The sequence below is a fragment of the Myotis nattereri genome (genome assembly GCF_964212035.1).
Source record: "Myotis nattereri genome assembly, chromosome: 15".
Classification (NCBI taxonomy): Eukaryota; Metazoa; Chordata; class Mammalia; order Chiroptera; family Vespertilionidae; genus Myotis; species Myotis nattereri.
Genome location: NC_138090.1, coordinates 21,948,335 through 21,962,973, shown reverse-complemented (window position 1 = coordinate 21,962,973; position 14,639 = coordinate 21,948,335). Strand labels below are relative to the sequence as shown.

Sequence of the window (14,639 nt, the reverse complement as noted above, 5' to 3'; positions counted from 1 at the left end):
GTTTAACAACAATGGGATCATACCTTACAAAGTCTTTTATAACCTACATGTGTCACCTAATACGTTGAAAACATCATCTCAGTCCATTAAACGTCTTCCTCAGTATCAGTTCATGATAGTCCGAGAGCCCTGCTCCCAACTGTTGGATATTGAAATTGATCTCAGTTTTTCATCATCATCATCATCATCATCATCATCATCATCATCATCTATTGCTTTAAGAAAAACATTTATCTACCTGTGTCCTAGAGAACAGTATTGTTTCTGTTAAAAAACAGGTATCTTAAGAAAAAATTAAATACAGTGGCCTGTGTTCAAAGGGTTTGGGTTAAACATAGTTAAATAGTTTATTTGTTTTTAATAATGGGACTTCCCAGATTCATTAGTATGTTAATGCAGCCTTTGAATTCCAAAGCTCCGGACACCTTTACACACACACTAGCACATGTGTGTGCTCGCTCTCTCCTCTCTCTCTCTCTCTCTCTCTCTCTCTCTCATCAACTGTCTAGGCTGGGATTGAATGAATATTTAGTACTTGAATTTCAAACAGTTCGGTATGTTTTATTAATAATGCTCATTGTGATTTTATTTTAAATAGTACCTATTATTGCTAATATCTTTTGTTACCATGAGGTTAAATATATATAGAAAGATATAAATATATGGATATCTGTATATGGATATCTATATACTAGAGGCCCAGTGAATGAATTTGTGCACTGATGGGGTCCCTTGGCCTGGCATGTGGGGATAGGGCCAAAACCAGCTCTCTGACATCTCCTGAGGGGTCCCGGATTGTAAGAGGGCACAGACCAGGCTGAGGGACCCCCCCCCCCCCCAGTGCACAGATTTGGGCCAGAGAGGGACTGCAGGAGGGCTCCAGGACATGTCCAGCCCATCTTGCCCTGTCCTGATTGGCCGGACCCCAGCAGCAAGCTAACCTACCAGTTGGAGTGTCTTCCCCCTGGTGGTCAGTGCATGTCATAGCGACTGGTCAAACGGTCAGACAAACGGTTGGACACTTAGCATATTAGGCTTTTATTATAATATATATATATATATATATTTCTCTGTATATGTGTGTGGGTATTTCTCCCCCCCCCCCCCCCCCCCGCCCCATGTCTCTTACTTCTATGTTTTGAGAGTGTTTAAGGTCAAGGTTTGGGAATATTTATGGGAGATTTATGCAGGCTTCTAGAATGTTCTGGAATCTTGTTCAGAAAAGAGGGTAATGTGAATTTTTTCCTAAATCATCTAAGATGTAGTGGCCACCTCTCTCCCTGAATTGGGTTTGAAGGCAGCCATTAATAAAAGTGAAGACAAGGGCTTCATCATAAAGTCCTTCAATTCTAGGCCACACCAGGTAAAATTCCCCAGGACCACGGCTAAGGGCGAGCCCCATGTCAGAAAACCAGGCCGAGCATTCTGAACTTTCACCAACATGGCCACGCAAGTCTTCAAACCTTCCCAGGAGGTTCTTCAGCGGCAGAACAAAGAATGCGATCGCAAGCCTGGCGAGACCAGCTGACCCAGAGTTTAGCTTGATTCTTTCGCATTCAGCCTTTCTGTTTTGCTGACACAAAGCTCCAGCCCTCTCTTGTCTTGGTTCCAGAGGGAGCGAGCATTCCCCACCCGGGACTTGAACGGGCCGCCCCGAGTGAGATTCGCCCGGCCACGCACCAGACAGGCAGGGTATCTGGGGAAAATGAACCCCTCCCAGCAAACCCACGGGGGTGAGAACACACATGCTTTTCTCAAAGAAAACTCCTCGCAGAGATAAAAACCAGCCACGGGGGCAGCCCCAGAAAGGTTTCTTGCTAGTAGGTACCGAGAGACTTAAAATGTTCCATCTTGTTAGCCATGTAAGAAGATAATCAGACTGTGGTATAGCTGCTCACAGAATGCAGGCTCATAGGGGCATTACAAGATTCATCAAGGATTTCTTTAGCTTGAAACATACAAAACTGTATGGAGTACAGTCACAACTATATAAAACTAAAACGTAAAAACTAGTGGATTTTAAAATAAAGAAAATAATCAGACTCTTTGGTGGTTGTCTGGAGTGGTGAAACAGTGGCCACATTTGCTTTTCTGGTTTTTTCCCCCAAGTTCAAAAGCTGAGCATTCATTTTAACTTTCTAATAAAAGCGCAGTAAATTTTGTTTAAAGAAAATTCTTCATCAGTTATAGCTAAGACTGACTGTATTTAAATGCAATGGTAGGACTTTTTTTTCTCTCTCTCCCTGAGTGAATCTCACAAGTCGTATTGAAAGGACATGGAGAAAGAATAAAACCATATTCGGGCAGGTTCCTGATGGAAACCACATTGGTTCAGCTTCGAGGCGGCCGCACAAGTCTGTACACAGGAAGGAAGGCAAGGGAGAGATGAGGTTGAACGAGTGAGAGAAGCCACAGCGGCGGAGTGGTTTGCAGGCACACGGGCTCAGAGAGGTGAACTTACTGGGCCAACATCACAAAGGAAGTGGTGGCCCCAGGGTTCTAACGTTGTCCCTGCCGGTGAAAAGGGGACAGCAACGTTACACTCCAGCGTGAGATGTAAATGAACAAAACCCGCGTTTCAGTGCAGCCTCTGGGCACTCGGGAAGTGACACCTGAGGAAGGTGCAGTTCCTCATCTGGGTGCCTGGCCCCAAACGAGAAACTGTCCCCGTTCCAAAGGAAAAGGGCAAGCACCCAGCAGACACCGCGGGAAACCAGGGCAGCCGGAGGCAGACAGGAGCCTCTTCAGTCCCAAGGAGTGATGGAGAGCCTCCATTTGCATATCCCTCTTTGGGAAATTGAAGGAAGCTTTTCTTCTCTCACACCTAAGATGCAGGAGGGCAAGGCCTTGTAAACAGATCAGCTCCCACGGAGACGATCTCTCTGAGGGTGCGGCCCATTTCATACAGGCAGCCAGTGCTGCAGCCAGTGGGGGAAACGCATAAGCCAGAATGAGCCAGAGAGGCTGGGGTGCTGGTGCTGGTGTGGGTAAGGCATTCAGATGGGGTCCAAGTGGTGTCACAGTTGTTGATTGACAAGGAACAGAAGGCATGATGTTCTCAGAATCAATAATGTGGTAAACTTGTAGTAACTTGGCTGAATTGAGGGATTTTTTCTACCCAAATCGAATGTAGTGTCACCCAGAAGTGCCACTTGAATTAAAATTGTGAACTTGGAACTGTGGGAAAATGAAAGACAAAATGCTTATACTTTATTACTATGTTTAAATATATTTTTATTGTTGATAGTATTACTAATATATCCCTAACCCAAACCCTTTATCCCCCTCCGCCCTGTCCCTATCCCCACTCCCAGATCTCCACTACTCTACTGCCCGTGTCCATGGGCTCTGTATATAAGTATATAAGTTCTTTGGTTTAATCTTTTCTCGTCCCTCTAACCCAGGGGTGGGCAAACTTTTTGACTCGAAGGCCACAATGGGTTCTTAAACTGGACCGGATGGCCGGAACAAAAGCATGGATGGAGTGTTTGTGTGAACTAATATAAATTCAAAGTAAACATCATTACATAGAAGGGTACGGGTTTTTTTTTGTTTTTGTTTTTTTAGTTTTATTCATTTCAAACGGGCCGGATCCAGCCCGCGGGCCGTAGCTTGCCCACGGCTGCCCTAACCCCACATCTAGGTATGCCAGTCTGTTCTTTGCCTCCATGCTTCAGGTCTTATTTTGTTGGTCAATTTATTTTGTTCATTAGATTCCACAAATTAGTGAGATCATGTGGTATTTGTCTTTCTCAGATTGGCTTATTTCACTTAGCATAATATCCTCCAGGTCCATCTGTGCTGTCCCAAAGGGTAAGAGATCCCTCTTTGTTTACAGCTGCATAGTATTCCATTGTGTAAATGTCCCAAGCATTTTTATCCATTCATCTACTGATGGGCTCTTGGGCTGTTTCCAAATCTTAGCTATTGTAAATAACACTGCTATGAACACAGGAGTGCATATATTCTTTCTGATTGGTGTTTCGGGGTTTTTAGGATATATTCCCAGAAGTGGGATTGCTGGATCAAACGGAAGTTCCATTTTTAATTTTTTGAGGAAACTCCATGCTGTTTTCCATAGTGTCTGCACCAACCTGCATTCCTACCAGCAGTGGACTAGTGTTCCCTTTCATCGACATCCTTGCAGCACTTGTTTGTTGAATTTTTTTATGATAGCCATTCTGATAGGTGTGAGGTGATATCTCATTGTGGTTTTAATTTGCATTTCTCTGATGATTAATGACTTTGCGCATTGTTTCATATGTCTCTTGGCCATTTGTATGTCCTCTTTGGAGAAATGTCTATTCAGGTCTTCTTCCCATTTTTAAATTGGATTGTTTGTCTTCCTTTTGTTTAGTTATATGAGACTTTATATTTTTGGTTATTAACCCCTTATCAGACGTGTCATTGGCAAATACGTTCTCTCATACACTGGGCTCCCTTTTCATTTTGATGGTGCTTTCTTTTGCTGTGCAGAAGCCTTTTTATTTTGATGTAGTCCCATTTATTTATTTTCTCCTTAGTTTCCTTTGCCCTAGAACAGTGGTCGGCAAACTGCGGCTCGGCCAGCTGCGGCTTGCGAGCCACATGCGGCTCTTTGGCCCCTTGAGTGTGGCTCTTCCACAAAATACCGGCTCTTCCACAAAATACAGACTTCTGCGCATGGGCCACGAAGTTTCAATCTCACTGTACGTGCGCGCCCACACATAGTATTTTGTGGAAGAGCCACACTGAAGGGGCCAAGGAGCCGCATGTGGCTCGCGAGCCGCGGTTTGCCAACCACGACCCTAGACTATGTGAGATGTCTGAGATTTTGCTGCCAATGTTCTCCTCTAAGATTTTTATGGATTCATGCCTTACATTTAAGACTTTTATCCATCTTGAGTTTATTCTTGTGTATGGTGTAAGTTGGTGGTCTAGTTTCATCTTTTTGCATGTGTCTGTCCGGTTTTCCCAGCACAGTTTGTTGAAGAGACTGTCTTTACTCCATCATATGTTCTTGCCTCCTTTGTCAAATATTAATTGACCATAATGGTGTGGGGGCTCAATTTCTGGGGTCTCTGTTCTGATCCATTAGTCCAGGGGTCCTCAAACTACGGCCCGCAGGCCACATGCAAATACAAATATTGTATTTGTTCCCGTTTTGTTTTTTTACTTCAAAATAAGATATGTGCAGTGTGCATAGGAATTTGTTCATAGTTGTTTTATTAAAATATAGTCTGGCCCTCCAACGGTCTGAGGGACAGTGAACTGGCCCCCTGTTTAAAAAGTTTGAGGACCCCTGCATTAGTCTATGTGCCAGGCTGTTTTGGTTATAATGGCTTTGTAGTATAGTTTGATATCTGGTAATGTCATCCCTCCTATTACATTCTTCTTTCTCCAGATTGCTGCAGCTATTCAGGGGTCTTTATGGTTCCATATAAATTTTTGGAGTATTTGTTCTGGCTTTGTGAAGTATGCCATTGGTATTATAATAGGGATTGCATTGAATCTTTAGATTTCTTTGTATAGTATAGACATTTTAATAATGTTAATTCTTCCAATCCATGAACATGGTACACGCTTCCATTTGTTTGTATTTCCCTCTATTTCTTTTTGCAATGTCCTATAGCTTTCCAGGTTCAGATCTTTTACCTCCTGGATTAAGTTTATCCCTAGATATGTTTTTTGTTGTTTCAATGGGATTGCTTTTTTAGTTTCTCTTTCTGAGAGTTCATTATTGGTGTATAAAAATGCCATTGATACTCACCGGGCAGGGGAGAGACCATGATCACGAAGGTGGTTTTCCCAGTGTGAGGCTTATCCATTGCCCTCATGATGTGCTGACCCCTGCGATTTCCCCAAATGTGGGAAACTCGGCTGCATCATGTGTGGTAGTGGAGGCCTGCGTTCATGCTCTCCCCTAAAAAATGTCATTCATTTATGGATGTTGATTTTGTATCCTGCTACCTTGCCAAATTCATTTATTAAGTCTAGTAGTTTATTGGTGGAGTCTTAGGGTTTTCTATGTACAATATCATGTCATCTGCAAATAATGACAGTTTTACTTCTTTTCAAATTTGGATGCCTTTTATCTCTTCTACTTGTCTGATTGCTGTGGCCAGGACTTCCAGCGCTATGTCGAACAGGAGTGGTGGACGTGGACATCCTTGTCTTGTTCCCGTTCTTAAGGGAAATGCCTTTAGTTTTTGCCCATTGAGTATTATGTTGGCTTTGTCATATATGGCCTTTATTATGTTGAGGTATGATCCCTCTAGTCCCACTTTACTGAGAGTTTTTATCAAAAGAGGGTGCTGGATTTTGTTGAATGCTTTTTCTGCATGTATTGATACGACGATGTGGTTTTTATCTTTCAATTTGTTTATGTGATGTATCACATTTATTGATTTGTGACTATTGTACCAGCTTTGCATCTCTGGAATAAATCCCACTTGATCACAGTGTATGATCTTTTTAATATATTGCTGGATCCAATTTGCTAATTTTTTTTGAGAATTTTAGCATCTGTGTTCATCAGGCATATTGGCCTGTAATTTTCTTTCTTTCTTTTTTTTTTTTGTAGTGTCTTTATCTGGTTTTGGAATTAGGATAATGATGGTTTTGTAAAAAGAGCTTAGAAATGTCCCTTCCTCTTGAATTTTTTGAAATAGTTTGAAGAGGATAGGTATTAGTTCTTCTTTGAATGTTTGGTAAAATTCACCTGTAAATCCATCTGGTCCAGGACTTTTGTTTGCTGGAAGTTTTAAAATTCTGCTTCAATTTCATCAGTTGTTATTCTACTCAAGTTTTCTGATTCTTCCTGAATGTGATTTGGAAGATTGTATATTTCTAAAAAATTTTCCATTCACCCAGGTTGTCCAGTTTGTTGGCATATAGTTGTTCATAGTATTTGCTTACAACCAATTGTATTTCTGTGGTGTCTGTTGTTATATCACTTCTTTCATTTCTGACTTTATTTATTTTGGTTCTCTCTTTGATTCTTGATGAGTCTGACTAGGGGTTTATCAATCTTGTTTATCTTTTCAAAAACCAGCTCTTGGATTTATTGATTTTTTTTTGTACTGTTTTTTTAGTCTCCATGTCATTTATTTCTGCTCTGATCTTCATTATTTACTTCCTTCTACTTTGGGCTTTTCTTGCTGTTGTCTTTCTAATTCATTTAGTAGTAGGGTTAGTTTATTGGTCCTTTTTCTTGTTTCTTGAGGTAGGCCTTAGTGCTATGAACTTCCCTCTCAGGACTGCTTTTGCCGTGTCCTAGAGGTTTGGGGTGGTTGTGTATTCATTTTAATTTGTTTCCAGGAAGTTTTTAATTTCTGCTTGGTCTAATTGGTAATTCATTCATTGTTTAATAACATGCTATTTAGCCTCCATGTATTTGAGTGTTTTTGAGTTGTTTTTATTATAATTGATTTCTAACTTCATGCCATTGTGATCCAAGAAGATGCTTGGTATTACATCAGTCTTCTTCAATTTGTATAGACTTGTTTTGTGTCCTAACATGTAATCTATCTCTGAGAATGTTCCATGTATGCTTGAGAAGAATGTATATTCTGTTGCTTTGAGGTGAAATGTTCTGTAAATATCAGTTAGATCCATCTGATCTAGTTAGTGGGTCATTTAACGCCTGTGTTTCCTTGTTGAATTTTTGTCTGGAAGATCTATCCAGCTATGTCAATGGAGTGTTAAAGTCCCCTAATACGAATGTATTGCTGTCAATCTCTCCCTTAAAGTCCATAAATAGTTGGTTTTTTAATGTACTTGGGTGCTCCTATATTGGGTGCATATATGTTTACAAGGGTTGTATTTTTTTATTAAATCATTCCCTTTAGTATTATCAAGTGGCCTTCTTTGGCTCTTGTTATGGCCTTTGTTTTGAAGTCTATTTTGTCTGGTATGAGTATTGCTACCCAGCTTTTTTCCTTTCCTTTTGCATGGAATATATTGCATGAAAAATATATTCACTTTCAGTCTCTGTGTATCTTTTGTTCTGAGGTGGGGCTGTTGTAGACAGCATATATATATGGGTCATGTTTTCTTAACCATTTAGTCACCCTATGTCTTTTGACTGGAGCATTTAACCCATTTACATTTAAGGTTATTATTTATAGGTATTTATTTGTTATTTTATTTTCTTTATGCCTATGATCTCTCTCTCTCCTTTTCTTCTTAAAGCAGTCCCTTTAACATTTCTTGCATTGTTAGTTTGGTGGCAATGTACTCCTTTAACCTTTTTTGTCTGGAAAACTTTTTATTTCACCTTAAATCTTAAATGACAGCCTTGCAGGATACAGTAGTCTTAGACTTAGGCCCTTGCTTTTCATTACTTGAAATGCTTACACTTTAAATAAAGAGACTGGCTGCTGGGAGTACTTTATATAAATTTTTATGACAATAAAAAGTTAAATATGTAAAAAATTTTAAATGGTAAAACCCAACACTGATAAGGTTGTTAAAAAACAGAAACCTGTATGTTCTTCTGGTTGGAACCCTTCCAGAACATACATGGCAGTATACAGCAGGAGCCAAGTAGGCGCTCTTGGATCCCATGGTTTCAGCTCTGCAAAGGTATGTTGCAGAGGTAAATTAAGAGAAGGAAAGCACTGCATGCATAAGATACTGAGCCATTAGTTCTAACAGCAAACACTAGAAATAATCTAAAGGTCCCATAGTAGGAGTTTCCAAATGGGTCCCCTAGTAGGAGTTTCCAAATGGGTCCCATAGTAGGAGTTTCCAAGATGATCTATTAGGCATCTATTAAAATAAATGTGAAACTGACAAATAAGATAATTTTCTTGGGAGGGGGGAGAGTGGTGATGAAACCAAATACTATGAAGACTTGAAAGGTAGTAAACAAAGATGAAAATAACTGTGTTGTGGAGCCGTTCTTGTTCTTTTTAAAAAATGCCTCTGTTGCCCTGGCTGCGTTGGTTGGAGTGTTGTCCCGTGCACCAAAAAGTTGGGGGTTGGCTTCCCTGTCAGGGCACATACCCCGGTTGTGGTGCAGACAGGAGGCAGCCAAATTAATGTTTCTCTCTCACATGGATGTTTCTCTCTTGTTCTCTCTCTCCCTTCCTCTCCCTCTAAAATCAATAAATACATATCCTTGGGTGAGGATTGAAAGAAAATGCCTCTGTGATTAGTACATAATTTTATCAATAGACATAATTCATAGCTGTTTTTCCAGTGGTCATATTTTGTGATATTATTTATATTCTAAAATTCAAACTAGTTTGGCTGAATGGTGAAAGGCACCAAGAGTTAACGCACGAGGCAGGAATTGTGATTTTAGATGCTTTTTTCAGTGTAAACGTCTACAAATGGTGCCTGCCGCTGACCAGAACGGGCAGCCGTTTTGCAAGGCCAGGCTTTCTGGCCCGGTGCTGACCCTGATGAACGCCGTCAGGCCTCCTCCACTGAAATTCAAAACAAAGCCACCCATAACCCCATTTTAAAGAGCAAAACCACAAGCCACAGCTTCAGTCATTGCTGGGGATGCTTCCATTTCTTAGTTCCTATTGATAAGTCGCAGAAAGGCCTCCCTTAATCAGCCATGAAAGTGGAAACTGGCCGCCTTTTGAGTTTAAAGAAACTTAGGGAGAGAGAGCAACTCAGACGCACGTGCGTGCAGAGAAGCGGCTCCCTCCTCCTATTCTGGCGGCACCGGCCGACGGTGGAGAACACTGGACCCTGAGCCCATTAGAAGCGAAGTGCAGGGAAAGGAGGCCGCCCGCAAACTTTACAGCCAGGACAGGGGAAAGGGTCTCTGCAGCTGAAGCCATATTGCCGGATAAATGCATGTCAGGTTTCTATGGGGCATCGGGACCAGGGCAAGAGCCAGATCCATGCTCAGGTAGGAAGCCAAATAGTCTTCCTTTGTGAATAGTTCACCCATCGCATCAATTGAATGTGCATATACTGCTGGTCTATAGGCCACTTGGGCTTGAAGGCGATGGACCGGGGTTCAAATACTGGCTCTGATACCACAGCTAAGGGGCTGTGGATAGGTTACTTTGTATACCACAGTTGCAGCATCTACGAATAAAATAAGATGGAGTGATTTACCGAGACTAGCAGTTGGCACAGAGTAGATGTTTAACAAATAGTACCTGCAATTAGTAGTAGTGATGATGGTAGAGTGGGATCATTATTATAGAATTAAAGTGTATATTACATATATAATATAATCATATATCTGTTTATATATGTCTATGTACACATTCATATGTCATGACAGATGGTGAGCAATAGCCGTGGGCTTAGAATAACCTAAAAGAAGTAGGTATATCTACTTGCTCACTTGTCCAGGAATTCCCCATGAATTTAGAAGTAAGATTAATGTGTCTCACAGGAGAAGTGGCTCTCAGGGAATGGTGTTTGACTGAGTGGACTCAGGCATACTGGGCCAGTGGAGGCCTGGGTGCTGTTAGGGGCCTCGGTTTAACTTCATGTACCTGGAGAACTTGATCAAGTTAATTAGGATCTTATGCGCCGCGGGGAGTCCTATAGACATGAGATATAAGTTTTTCGTAGCAGGAACTGTGGGAGAGGTTGCCCTAAACTTTGAATTCCCACCATGTGGCACTCAGTACATATTTGTTGAGTGATTGATTGTCTGAAGGCTTAGTCTATGTAACTTAGGGAGCTCCTTGATTTAGGGCAATACTCACCTCCCCAGGTCAATTTCCTCCCAAATCTTATTGTACCTGCCTGGTGCAGAGCCCATTTGGAAGTCAGTCAGCACTTACCTGAACAGCACAAGGGGGCAGATAGCCCGCAGCTTCTCCCTTGGGTCTCTTCGATATTTTCGACATCCCCTTGGCTCATGACACTCCAATGTCTGCTTTGCCATGGCTTAAATTCCGCCTTCACCAAATGCCTAAAGCTTAGCTAGAGTCAGACCCATAAAGTCACTTCTCTGCTTAGCCCGAGACCTCAGCATGATGCATCTCCTTGGAAAGGACGTGTCTCACCCGTTCAAGGAGCGGTGGCATTGGTGCAGGGAAGAGGTATGGCTTTGAAATCAGACCAACCCACGTGTGAACACAGCTCTGCCATTTATGAGCTGTGTGGACAAGGCGAATTGTAAAACATCTTGGCCTGTTTCTTCATCCAGAAGACAGGAAGGGGAGGGCCACCGGGTAGGGTCGTGGACACATCAGAAATCAGATGTAACGTTGCAGCCTGCTTAGCACAGTGTGTGGCTCACAGTCATCCCCGCAAGGATGGGAATTATTTTCAGGAACATAATGCCTGGTCACCAAGAGTCATTTTCTTCAACGGTTATTTATTAAGCACCTTCTATGTGTCAGAAACAGTTCAAGGCACCGTGGCCACAGTTGTGAACAAAATAGATAGATCTAGTGGGGTTTGTATTATAGGAGGTGGAAAGAGAAAATAGCAAATAGATACAGAATGTGTCCAATAGTATTCAGTGTTGTGGAGAAAATAAAGGGTGAGGGTGCATTGGGTGCCACCATGAAGTCAGTCACATTCTCAGAAAGGGGGTTACATTTGAGCAGAGACCAGAATACAGTGTGAGGGGAAGCCATGCAATTCTCTGGAAGAAAAGCATTTCATCAGAGGTAACAGCAAAGATAAAGTCATTGCTTAGAAAGGGTACCTGGCATATTTCAAGAACACGGAGGCTGGAGTGACTCCATGTAGCGGATGAAGAGGAAGTGCTATAACACAGGATCAGAGAGCAAGGTGGGGACCAGGTTATGAAAGAGACCCTGGGCTGTGGTGAAAATTTGCACTTGACTCAGTGAGATGAGAAGTTGTGTCAGTGAGTGTTGGCTGTGTACGAGTAGTCCTGGAAACGTCATGGCTTCACAGAACAAGCCTTTATTTTTTGCCATTCTGTGGGTTGACCCGGCTGGGGCTGAGTAGTCTGGGATGGCCCTGCCCACATGTCTAATGGTTAGCCTGATGTCAGTTTGGGTAGCGACCAGGTGTCTCTCATCATCCGGCAGGCTAGCGGGTGGTTGCCAGGTTCCAGAGAGCAACAAGTAAGGGCAACCCCCAATGCACAGGCTCTTATCCAACTGGACAAGGTAAGTCAGGCGGCCAAGGCCAGAGCCATGTGGGAGACAACCAGTCACGTGTGGAGACTGGGGATTATGGCAGTGTTGACCTCAAAAGCACTGGAGGGTTTGGACCAGAGAAGGGACATTATCTGATTCACAGCTTTAAAGGAGCTGTGATAATAAGGACTTTGTAAGGGTAAATATCGCCAGACCAGGGAGGTAGCCAGGCGATGGGCCACTGCAAAGCAATGGTGTTTGACTGGACTGGGCCACAGAGCCAGTGGTCCATGATGCTTTGTGGCCTGAAGGTGCCATTATGGTATTTTGGCAAATGCATCCTCTCCATTTTGCCTAATTGGACCTTCTCAGACCCCTGGAATGGCCTAGAAACCAGGGTTAGTGAAAAGGGGCTGAATGGGAAAGAACCCCCAAACGGCCCCCTTCCTAATACACAGATATTCTCTAATGACCAAGAACTTGATAATGACAGGGGGAACAGGCCACTGAGGACTGAATAACCCACTACAAGTAATCACAGAACCTCTCTAGGTGAATTTAAACAATAGTCATGTTTCTTTCTCTTTCTTCCACAGAAAATACGATGCTGGCATGCTAATCGCGTGAGACAACCCGGGCCACGGACAGCCACAAAGCACAAAACAAACTCAGAGAAGAAACAAGAACGGTGTTTTCCTGGCGTCTACAAGAAGCGCTTTATTTTTCCTCTAGATTTCTTTTCTAAAAAAAAAAAGAAAAAAAGGCAAAACAAAACAGAAAACCAAAACTGTAACAAATATTTAAAGACACAAGACAGACTTCAGGTGATAACATTTGAGCATGCTCTTTTATTAAGCGTAGGATGGGAGGGATGACAGGACTGGTGAGCAGAAGGCTAAAGCAGGAGCCCTGAGGAGCTGTGAGCCGCCGGGGTACTGCTTGAAACCGTGAATGAAGGGAACGGCTTTTCACCCCACCCCGCAATGATCCTGTAAATTCCTAGGGACACAGCGCTTCCTTTCCTGCCTGTCAAGGTATCGGGGGGATGCTTGGCAAAATTCATCTGCTATAATTGCTAAAGAACGTTTTGTATAGTTTGGCAAGGGAGTCGAAGGACTGGTACCTTTGTGACTCGTAGCTCTGTCTATGCCAGTGTCACCTCCATCTTCGCTGATGGGAACAAGGCTCGGGGGCCTCTCCCCAGGAGTTGCCAAGCCCACTTGGACTTGGTCAGAAAGAATGCAGCAATGATCTCCTGGATCAATGCAGCGGAAGGATAAACACTCACTCTTTCCTGAACAGAGAAAGCTCCCGGCGGCAGTGTGGCTCTGGCTGTGCTGGTGGGACAGGGGGCCCCAGGCTACTCTAAATAGTGAGAGAGACACTTGCTTGTGCTTCTACAATGAGACAGGCCACCACCAGGAAAGAAAAGGGACCCAAGCCTCAGCCAGCCCCAGAAGAGAGATCCTTGACCCCTGGAATTAATTCCCTGCTTCCCACTGGTATTTGACATTTTCCCATCTGCTGTGACTACTCTTATTTCCTTGGCTCTGGCGGATCAGTGTCAGAGGGACACGGAAAGGCCTGGATAATCTGGATAATAAGTTGGGGAGGGGGCAGTGTTGGCAGTGACGTGCGGGCACACAGGATGGGCGTGTGTTCCAGTCGTCACCTGAGCTCCCGCTTAGCTGGCCTGGCCTCCGAGTCCCTCCTGGATCAGCCTCTCGCTGAGCGCCCACAGGGCCCGGGCTGTCTCCTCCCTCTGAGCCTCTGCGGAGGGCAGGCAACGGCAGCAGTTGTTGAAATACATCCCTCCCAGGCCCTCTAGTTCGGGGGCAGCAGCACAGTAGACGGTGGTGGCAGCTCCTTGTTGCTGGAAATTAAAAAAAAAAAAGACCATAAGCAATTTATTTAAGAAAAGAGGTGATGAGATGACTTTCTTCTGACTCGGAATCAGCAAGCCTCTCCCCGCCCAGTCCACTTGCACCTGGACCTCAGCGTGGCCAAGAGGCCTGAGCTCAGCCCAGGCCTGGAAGGTAGGAAGTGAGTAGCCTGGACAGCGAGCTCATGAACCCCTCTAAAGCTGGTGTGACTCTTTGCACCTCATATAGGAAAAGGCTTCAAAAATAAATATGCATATCACTCAAGTCGGACATCTCTCTCCAGCAAAGAGGAAACGAAGGCACCCTTCTGCACACGCAAGAAGATGTTCGTCCAGCCCCTTGACATCTCAGTGCATACTGCATTTCGACACCAAGATGTTTCCAGAACCTTCTGTCTGGATGAAACCAACCACCCTAATAATGGCCCATCAGGGAGAAACCCCAGCAGGACCGGTGCCAGCCCACTCCAGAACGCAAGTTGCAATGAGTGCTATGGATCACTTTCCGTTCACCTCTGGAGTAGCGCTGTGGCTAGGGCTGTGTGTGCCAGGGAGGGACCACATCATCCGGCTGACAGGCTACTGTCAGAGATGCTGTAAAGAGGGCAAGAACTCACTTTGCTTTGCAAGCCATAATTAAAAATAATAGGCTGGTGTTCATAGGCAGACACGGTAGGCACGGCTCTAATTTAAAACCAATACAGTTTATCTGGCATCTTATGATTATTTATGTG

The 14,639-nt window shown here is 43.5% G+C and overlaps 2 protein-coding genes across 4 annotated transcripts in view; one reads left to right on the top strand and one right to left on the bottom strand.

Moving 5' to 3' along the window:
* MAF (MAF bZIP transcription factor) overlaps positions 1 to 12,742 on the top strand; it is a 339,313-nt gene extending 326,571 nt beyond the window's left edge. Inside the window, exon 3 of one of the 2 annotated variants that reach the window (XM_081107853.1) lies at positions 12,620 to 12,742. Coding sequence is in view for 1 of the 2 variants with exons in the window: in XM_081107854.1 (XP_080963980.1) it covers positions 12,620 to 12,650 (31 nt within the window). In the remaining variant the exon portion in view is untranslated. The remainder of the gene's footprint in view (positions 1 to 12,619) is intronic. The other variant, XM_081107854.1, reaches the window with a different exon arrangement.
* WWOX (WW domain containing oxidoreductase) overlaps positions 11,276 to 14,639 on the bottom strand; it is a 931,628-nt gene continuing 928,264 nt past the window's right edge. Inside the window, exons 9-10 of one of the 2 annotated variants that reach the window (XM_081107852.1) lie at positions 13,696 to 13,896; positions 11,276 to 12,764 (exon numbers count right to left, since the gene is read on the bottom strand). In XM_081107852.1, coding sequence (XP_080963978.1) covers positions 13,708 to 13,896 — 189 coding nt within the window. In that variant the 3' untranslated portion in view covers positions 11,276 to 12,764; positions 13,696 to 13,707. Of the gene's footprint in view, positions 12,765 to 12,844; positions 13,897 to 14,639 lie in introns of those variants that run through there. The other variant, XM_081107851.1, reaches the window with a different exon arrangement.